The sequence below is a fragment of the Excalfactoria chinensis genome, chromosome Z (genome assembly GCF_039878825.1).
Source record: "Excalfactoria chinensis isolate bCotChi1 chromosome Z, bCotChi1.hap2, whole genome shotgun sequence".
Taxonomy (NCBI): domain Eukaryota; kingdom Metazoa; phylum Chordata; class Aves; order Galliformes; family Phasianidae; genus Excalfactoria; species Excalfactoria chinensis.
In genome coordinates this window covers 49,782,849-49,792,531 of record NC_092857.1, presented here as the reverse complement: position 1 = coordinate 49,792,531, position 9,683 = coordinate 49,782,849, and the positions used below count along the sequence as shown (strand labels likewise).

General features: G+C 36.4%; 1 protein-coding gene across 1 annotated transcript in view; it reads right to left on the bottom strand.

Moving 5' to 3' along the window:
- Nucleotides 1–826: 826 nt before the first annotated feature.
- The window catches only part of MAN2A1 (mannosidase alpha class 2A member 1), a 109,270-nt gene continuing 100,413 nt past the window's right edge, over nucleotides 827–9,683 (bottom strand). The window contains exons 21-22 of the mRNA XM_072360356.1: nucleotides 4,634–4,744; nucleotides 827–3,789 (exon numbers count right to left, since the gene is read on the bottom strand). Of these exons, the coding sequence (XP_072216457.1) occupies nucleotides 3,637–3,789; nucleotides 4,634–4,744 (264 nt within the window). The 3' untranslated portion in view covers nucleotides 827–3,636. The remainder of the gene's footprint in view (nucleotides 3,790–4,633; nucleotides 4,745–9,683) is intronic.

The following is a 9,683-nucleotide window of genomic DNA, read 5'->3' as shown; positions in this document are numbered from 1 at the left end:
ATACGGTAAAGTATATTTCAGCAAGATTTTACCTGTACCTGGAATACATACACTGTCTATACGGTCATAATGTTATCAGTTGATTTCAGGGCAGGATGATCTTAAAAAGGTGATGTGTTACTTCAGATTGGATCTAAGCCCATCAGTGCTGCTGTACGCAGACATTTTATACTTCTGTTCTTTATCCAGAAATACAAGCTTTAAAATTCTGGGGCTTATATGGAACCCATGCAGGTATACTTTTACATTCACAGCTAAAACTATCCAGTCCAGCATCAATTAGTTTCAAGCACTGAGAAATTTATACTGGCTGCCTTTGCAACCCATTATTCTCTGGCTCCAACACTTTGGGAAGCAAATCTGCAATACACCTATGCCTGCCCAACCTGTAATATGTAATTACAGTACCTTATATTGGCATTATATTGTTTTCTTAAAAGTATTCAGCCTAATATAACAGCTGAACTGTTAATTTCACTCTATTTTCTAATGGATTATTTACTGATTTACAAGAACAGCTTTCAATTCATTCCATTACTCTTGAATACTGTAAGTAGCAATGAAATTAATCTGAATTAAACGTAAAATGCAGTGATTTTACACTTCCATTACCTTAAATCAGTGCAAGGTTTCCCTTGTGAAAGAAGAAACGCCCACCACTTTCCCATCTCTTTAGTCTTGGCATCTTTCATCAGCAGTGCATCTCACTACCTACAATCCGATCCTAATTCCCAAATGCTATTGATAGATGAAACACCTTGCAGTAAGCTATGGGCACTTCGTATTTTTGAACTGGTTATTGCTAAGACATCAACAACACTGAACTCATCTCACAATAACATTATCTTTTATTAGAGATCTTATTTTACATATCCCCATAAGATATAAAACCTTCGAAGAGAAAATATCAAAAACCTTCAATTTAAATCAGTTTGTTTCAGACAACATGAGTAAGTAAAAACAAAGACATTTAAAAGGAACATAAAAGAAAAAAAATAATCAGTACAAGTATAACTAGTATGGAAAGTAATTACAAGGTTTAAATCTCTTTATCGTTTCCTTTTTGTTGTTGTTCAGCATTGTCTTTAAAACCATCCTGGCTGAAAGGAAGGATGTATGGTTTTCTTAACCAGTAGTTTTACAACCAGCAGCTACAAAACAGAGAAGAATATAATCAAGTTGAATGGTGAATGCGCAGGGAAAAGAAACACCTTCACTGGAATCTCACGGTAAGAAACTGAAGTGTTAAGCTGACAGTACGAACTGTTGAAAAAGGAAATCAATAGTCACATTCTGAACCAATTGAAGTAAAATTTATTTTCAGGCTTTGGAGTTTAGACTTAGTTACAGACTTCGGGAACGTCTAAATTCTAATCTGAAGGCTGTTCTGCTGCTACGCAAAAAATAATGCAAAATAAGAGAACGACGACTAAATCTCCTGGTTAAGAAAGACGCAGGCATTGTGATTGTACAGCTGATGATGAAAGGTACAATGCTATTTGATCTTCTGGAAGCAATTCCAATGGTAAAATGCTTTAAAACTTTATTGCATCAAAATTTTACCCTTCTGCTTCACAAAACTTGAAAAGATTTTGAAAGCTCTCTTGCACGGAACAAGCAAAAGTCTCTGAAGCATTTTAATTCTAACGATGCAATAGCATACACATCATGAGAACCTTCTGCTGGCGAGTCTACCGAGCTCTGACTTCCAACAGCAACAAAAGTATTTTCAATTACTATAGCTAAGAAAACTTACAGTACATGTTTATTGCATGAAAACATCATTTTATTGGATCTGATTCTTTCATTTGTGGTTAGTGGTTCTTGTATTTCTGACATAACTTGCACCAGATCCTGCTAAGTTTTCCACTAAGTAGAAAATATACAGTAGGCTGAATCAAATAGGGCAAATCAATGCAATCCTGGTGGAGAATCAACCCATGACAACGCACAAAACTAGAGTTTCGCTTTCAATTTCTTTTTAAGATAGCCTGTAGCTACAATTTATCATCTGATGAATCGTGGAACAATAATGATGGTATTAAATACAGTAGGTAATATTAGAGTTAAAAAATAGCACACCTTCTTACCAGTTACAGTGACTTTCCATGCAATAGTATTGAAGATAAGCGATGATGACTGGAAGGGATAAACAAGAGATGGACGAGGTACGAAGAAATGTGAAGACCAGTAAATGGTATAATTCTCAAGTGTATTTTCATATGAGTTAACTGTAAACAGCAGCTCTACTTAGGGAGTATTTTTCACACTTGAATGGCTTCGGCACTAAATATGAATTAGTTAATACGTGGAAATGAAAGCAAAAAGTAGGACTCCGTTCTTCGGTAACGCAAACGTGTGAACACTGGCAATGTAACTGAGGTTACATGACTGAAAAATGATGCTTAAAATATAGGCACGTGATTCTGAATACACAGGTCACAGAGTCTGTGACAGGCAAGGACATGTTTTGATGGGTTTGCAAACTATGTCTTGCTTACTATCAGCTTTCTGCATTGAGTTGCAACTTCCTTGAAAGCAGCTGAATTTAGATTTTACAGTAATTCTTGTCTGTTTCCTATTATGACATCATGTTAATACATTCAAATAGTTGCTCAGAACAAGATAGTACAAACTTGGTGAAGGAGGACATAGATCAGAGTGTGGCCAGCATTGTCAAACAGGAGATACACAGCTTAAGTATTATATAAACTACCCTTCCCCAAAAAACATTAACATAGACACCAAAATTGTAACAAGACATATCAAAAAATAAGGCACATTTATCTTGATATGGTAATCTTGAAATAGAAAACTCACTTCAGAGAACATTGATATCTAAATGAGTTTTATAAAAAATCTTGTATTCATGGTAAGTATGGACATTTCTCATCATGTATAATGGAATAATTGCACATATCCCAGTGTGTCAAGTAACAAAATGGGAGTTTTATTAAATGTTTCCATTGCAAAATTGTTTTGTAGGTTCATGTTTTCCTATTTACATCATTCATGTGAATGGCAGACGTGTTAAAATCTACCACCACTTGTCACAAGTACTGCAGGCTTTAATTTTACCACAATTAAAGATCCCCTTTTCGTTGAGTAAATTGAAATTAATTGTGGAGTAATGTGACCTTATTGTCATTTCAATTAATGATTGCAAGTTTTTGGAAATCAGCTGGTAACACATAAATTCTATTGTCTCTTGTTTCAAAGTTGAATCAGGGTTTCCTATGCTGAATTATTAGTACATAAATTTATCAGCAATCTACAAAGAAAGCTGTTCAAAACCCAATCCCCTTCTTATGAAAATTTCAACACCAGAAACGTAAATCAGCATTTAACCTGAGATTTAATCTGTTGAGAGGTTAACATCCTTATAAATTTCTTCACTTGCTGCACTTATGTGTCAACTTATACTGATGTTGGTATTTTATGAAAAAAAAAAAATAAAGTTGCTTGCAACATGGCTTTTCACTGCGTTGGTAAAAGTAAAAATAAAAAATAGACAATGCATGTTTTTCTCACAGTATCCAGAAGCTGGAATAATAACAATGTGCTTCTTATTGCACGTAAAACTTTGAGGAGATAATTGCAGATTCCTCTTCTCTATCTGAGTATTACAGCCAGATTTCATCTTAGTCGAATCCGGAATGTATTTATCTCCATAGAACTCATATTTATTTCACTTATATTTCTGGCATCTGGAGGTGAATGCATCAGAGATAAAGATGCAGGTGTAAGACTTTCCACATGGAATTTGTTAAAGAGTTTATGCACCTTTACCTGCAGAAAATAAATAAATAAGTTAGAAAATACATTACATACCTTAAACTTCACTTTAATCCCCAAAATGCTGGTCAAATACCCTTTACAAGTATCAGTGCAACAATCCTGGCACCAAAATTACCAATTACACCCCAGACGCTACATACTTGATTCAGTCTTTTTAGGTTAGTGTTTGCTTGCCATATTTCAAAGCAAGTAAGGCAAACCAGAATATTTAAAACACGACTGGAAATATTTGGGTTAAAATTCTCCTTGTATCTAAAAAATTCTTCAACTTAACCAAAATTCTAAATCTGTTTCAAGTTTTGCTGTAAAATATTTCAGAGATTCTAGAAATTACTACCCAGCCTACTTGCTGCCCGTGGTATCATTTACAACAAAGCTGTATAATTTCCATGTAATTGCTTTTACATATCACACCAATCCAACAGCATCTGCACAACACTCAGATATATGTATGCTTCATATGCTGTAATAAGAAGTCTGCGAAGTGCCAGCCACATGACTTGCAGATACGTTAAATATAACTTGGCTAAAGTTGCTCATACTACACCACTCAAAAAGTGTTTGAGAAATTCTGCTGTTATATGAAAACCGCACTCACAGGAAGTCAGTAAGACTAGAACTGACCTAAGAGTTAGCCTGCAGATGCTTACATTGTAATTTCCACACAACAGCAGAACTACACCTTTATTAAATGGAAAGTAGATTTCAAGATAAACTATGCTATAATTCTGCATTTCTCGAGAAATATCAACCTACACTTCAACAATAATTTACTTTGAATATCACTGTTATTGCAACACTTGCAAGGTACAATATCCACAGAACATCAGCATACCTTTCCCTGAGTGGTGGAACAGAGCAGACCCACATCCCTGTTTGAAAACCGACAATCAAATCCCTTTCTGTGAAAAATCAGAGCAGCTTCATCAGACGGCTCAGTATCTACCTGCAAACAGACCAAAAGTTACTGCAAAAGTTGCAGAGCCAGCAAGACGTTTTGAGACCTTGTAAGACTATCACTGCCTTAAAATGATGGAACCACTCATGCATTAAATAATGTTCAGCTTGAACTGAATGTGTTTCTTTTGTTGTCTGTAAGATTAGACATAAAAATAACTAAACAACAAAGTGATTTTACATACACAGGTACTACTAAATGTGAATTTAAATGGAGAACAAAAAAATTCAGAGCTCGATAAATTCACGAGCACAAGAAGACTCAGAATTGAAGTGTGTCTATTGTAGTTTTACTAATTGGCTTCCCAGGTAAATTATATGACAAAAACAAAAGAAAACAGAAAGCATCCAGTAATTAGAAATGCTACCTCTAACTACCCTGTCTATGTTGTATGAAATTCTTCTTTCTCAAATCAGCCCTGTGAAACTTCACACGGCTTAGAACTTGTGTGAAGTCACACACTAACATATAAATACTGAATAGATACAGATAAGACACATGGTGCTCTTGAGCCTCAGCAGACATCACAGAGTAATCCACAATCTCAAATTGCTAATTTGGAACAAATTTCTAAGATCATTTTGGACAAACAAGTCACATAAATGCCTGAAGTCAGAATCTCGTTTTGACATGTAATTTTCAGAAAACAGTCACACCCCAGAAAAAGGAAAGCTTCCCATGGTTGCAAAACTTTTTGTTATACACTAAGGCATAAAAATAAATATATATTAAATTGTACTGTAAGAGTAACAAATGGAATTCTACCTCACATTATAGATGTATACACACTTCATCTTCACAGCACCCACAAGTGGCCTGTGATGAGTTTTCCGACATGCCACAAGCTGTTTGCTGTAGCACCATACTCACCTGTCATTTATTTTCTATCATGTAATTTATTTCACTGTATGCATTTCCTATTTTAGTTCTTCAGCCCTTTACTTTATTAAATACTTAATAGAGTGGTGTAAGATTTTTGTTTTTTTAAAACCTTATTTAACTTGAGTTGTGCACTGACATTTTCTCCCAGTAATCTCTCTCATGAGTCACATTCATTTTTGGTACTTCAATAAGATCTATTGCCTCGGAGAAGCCTAAGTCAACAAGCATTAGGCATCTGTGAAGCTTCATCACTTTGAGGTGTAACAAATAAGCAATGTCAACAGATTAGGTCTTCAGATCCAAATCAAGTTTCTTCTAATAGAGTAGATCTCGGAACAAAAACTTGGACCGGTTTCTTTGAAATACAGCATCACACAGGTTCACGGTCCTACAATTTCATAGTTGTAAATGTAATTCAGATAACAAAACAATGAACTTGAGTTATTTTTTCTTAAGCAAGTTCTCCCTTTTAAAGAACAAAAAATGTACTCAGCAGTACTTGGACCTGAAACATGGTATTTTGTAGTAAGATGTTGACATGTAAAAATGCTGCATAGTTTACAAAACCAAAGCAGCACATCTCAGTTTGAGAAGATTTTCATGAGTAACACAGCTTCTAACCTCCTAAAGTCATAATGTTAATTAATGAACAGTATTCATAATAAAACAATTTAAACAGGTTTAATATGCTTACTTAGTATCTATGGTGGCTGAAAAAGTTCTTACATTTTTTATTAAAACAGCAGCTCCGCTTCCTAGATTAAATTAATAATAATGATTCATCAAAATTATTTTCAGTTTCCTACTATATGATACCTAGCTTTGTCATTTTGTCAGTCACATGGAAAACTACTACACTTAAAAGCAGACATTTTTACGCACACAAAATATTACTGTCTGTCTAAACATCAGATCAGAGACGCATTAAAATTCATACTAAAAAAGCCTGACTTTTGATGGGGTTAATCGATTTTAAGAATGACATGATCTAAGGAATTATCAAAACTTCATCTGTCTTCAACAGAATTCCCTTGTAGTCACCTGCATAACAAATACGCTACAGCTGACAGTATAAAAATTTCACTTCAAGTTTTTAAGACTAAATATTACCTTAATTAAGATTCAAAATGTTTAAACCAAAGTTAAGCGATGGTGCCTTCAGGAAGAGAGCTTTGCTAAGTTTAAACACAACATAATACTCAAGATTTTACACTTTCTAGGACTTAGCATGCACAAAGCATCCATAATGCATTACCAAAAGAGGTGTAAGACAGACCAAGCTGCCACAGTTTCCACATCTACTTTAACTTATCTATTCTTATATCAACTCTACGTAAATTAGGTTATGTCTATGCATGCGTAAGAGAATGTCTGAGAAAAAAAACGAACCAGACTTATGCCACATACACATTCTAACACAGTTGTGCTACCTGTATGAAAATCTCTAACAGATCTCTCAGTGTCTAGAAAACAGGAACATCCTTAATCTTGCAAAACTTCACACATTTATATTTGGTATAAGGGGACAACTGCACTTAGTTTTTAAATCTCAATGTCTTGTCCACTTATCATTGTCAAACAAGATACGCAGTGTTGGATTTCTTCATGACAGGATCACTCCCAGTGGCATTTTTAACCCCCTACAGGGCAGGAGAGTTTAAAGTGAAGTGAGAATTTCCCTTTTTCTCATTTACATTTTAATGCATTTTTTTGTGAATTCTCACTTCTACCTTAAATCTTAAATATATATATTAATTTAGTACTCTTTTATGTGTAATTGTTATGATATCATTTCTTGAAAATCTGTTCCTTAACAATTAGAAAAGTTAATGTGTGACAGTAAATGACTCTCAGTAGAAAGATAGGGAGGTACCCCATGACACATCCTCACCCACTCCACTCCCAAGACAACATCAAGCTGACTGCCCACTGACTATTATCTGCTGCTTCTGTTTCATGTGGGCACCAGTGATACAGGCAGGAGCAATGAGAGGATTATCAAGAAATACCGGGACTCTGGAGCACTGGTTGCTTTTATTTCAAACCTTCCTTATTTCAAACCGTCAAAAGGAAGAAACTGGAAAAGGCCAGTAGGATCTGAGCATCAAGAAACTGTTACAGGATTGCTGCCACAGCCAGGGACTTGGTTGCTTAGACAATGGGACTCACTTTAAGAAACCTGCTCCACTGAGAGCTGATAGGGTCCACGTGCTTGCAGAGGGCAAGATCATCTTAAATTGCAAACTTTGTCAAGCTGGTGAAGAAAGCTTTAAATTAATGTTGCCAGGGAAAGGGAATGCTGATATTAGTATTAGCTACAACTGCCCACAGATAAGAAAAGGAATAAGGTCGAGTAAGAAGGCACCTAAAAAGCAACAGAAAGGAATGCCAGTCAGTAAGTCAGTTTCAGTAGGGGCCAAATGCCTCTAGGCAAAAATGTTACATGGGAAATCAGCAGGAGGAAGATCTGCAGTTTTCAGTCCAGTCTTAGTGTTACATCGCAGGTTTCGGTGAGACATAGTGAGATGGCTCACACAACTGAGTATGTGATTTAAGAGATAGGCAGGAAAGGAGGAAGGATAGTCCTCTACATGAGAGAAGGTTTGGACTGTATGGAGCTTAGTTATGGTAGTGAAAGCGTAGAATGATCCCATCCTGGGACCAGTACTCTTTAATATCCTTATCAGCAACACCCTGAGCAAGTTTGCTGATGTCACAAAACTAAGTGGTGTGGTTGAGGCAGCAGAAGGAAGGGATTTCATCCAAAGAGATCTTGACATGAAAGATGGACCCTTTTGTGCTTTAAAGACACCTTTCAACTCTAAGCTCTCTACAATTTTATGATCTTTGAAATTCCTTACAGCCCAAACCATCCTACAATCCTATGACATGATTTTACTACACCACCTGAATACCCACAGATCTAAGACTCCAGATGGGATCCACATAAGGGTGCAAAAAGAGCTGGTGCAAGGACATGCTGAGCCACTTTCAATAACGTGCCAGAAGTCTCAGCTAAGTGGGGAGGTCCAAGATGACTACAGGTTGTGAAAGTGATGTGCATCTACAGGAAGGACAGGAAGGAGAAATAGGGGATTAAATGGCCTGCCATTGTGATCTACATACCAGGGAAGGTCATGGAAGCAGACCAACTCAAATGGTATCACATGGCACATGCAGAACAACCAGCTGAACAAAGCCAGACAGCATGGGTTTATGAAAGGCAGGTCCTGTTTGACTGATCTCCTTCTATAAGAATATGATCAACTTAGTGGATTCGAGGAAAGCTCTGGGTGTAGCTTACTTGGGCTTGAGCAAATGCTTGATACATAGCTTTCTCCTGGAGAAACTGGATGCAGATGCTCTGTCTGCTGGGTAAAAAACAGACTGGATGGCCAAGCCCAAAGGGTTGTTGTGAATGGAGTTAAATCCAATGGCAGCTGGTCACAAATGGCATTCCTAAGGACTTAGTACTGACACTGGCTTTGTTTAATACCTTCATCAATGATCCTGTCATTGTCAGGGATTGCATAAATCATAGTGAATTTGCCAATGACACCAAGTTGGGTGGGAGTGTTTGTGGAGAGTGTTTATGCAGAATGGCTTCGTGAGAAAGGACATGATGAAACTCCATTAGTTAAATTGTAAGAGAAGGTATGTGACTAGAGGCAGCAGCTGAGGAGAAATCAGGATGTGAAAGACAGGATATGTAGCTAAAGACAGAATATGTAGCGAGAGGCAAGGACAGCCTAAAGGGAAAAACAAGATGTGTAGCAATGTGTAGGCATAGCTGTGAAGAAAAGTAACCATAAGGCTAACCACAAAGGTCAGATGAAGTAATATGTAACCCACCAATCCTGAGCTTTACTTTTGCAATATGCATGAGCTTATTACTGACTGTATAAATGAGATGCTGTTACTCCTAATAAACGAGACCTTTTCACCATGATATATAAGACACGTCTCCCGTGGTCTTTTCCAACAAGTGTTTACCTATTTGAGCGTAGAAAGGCTGTGGAGGAATCTGGATAGGCTAACTTTAATG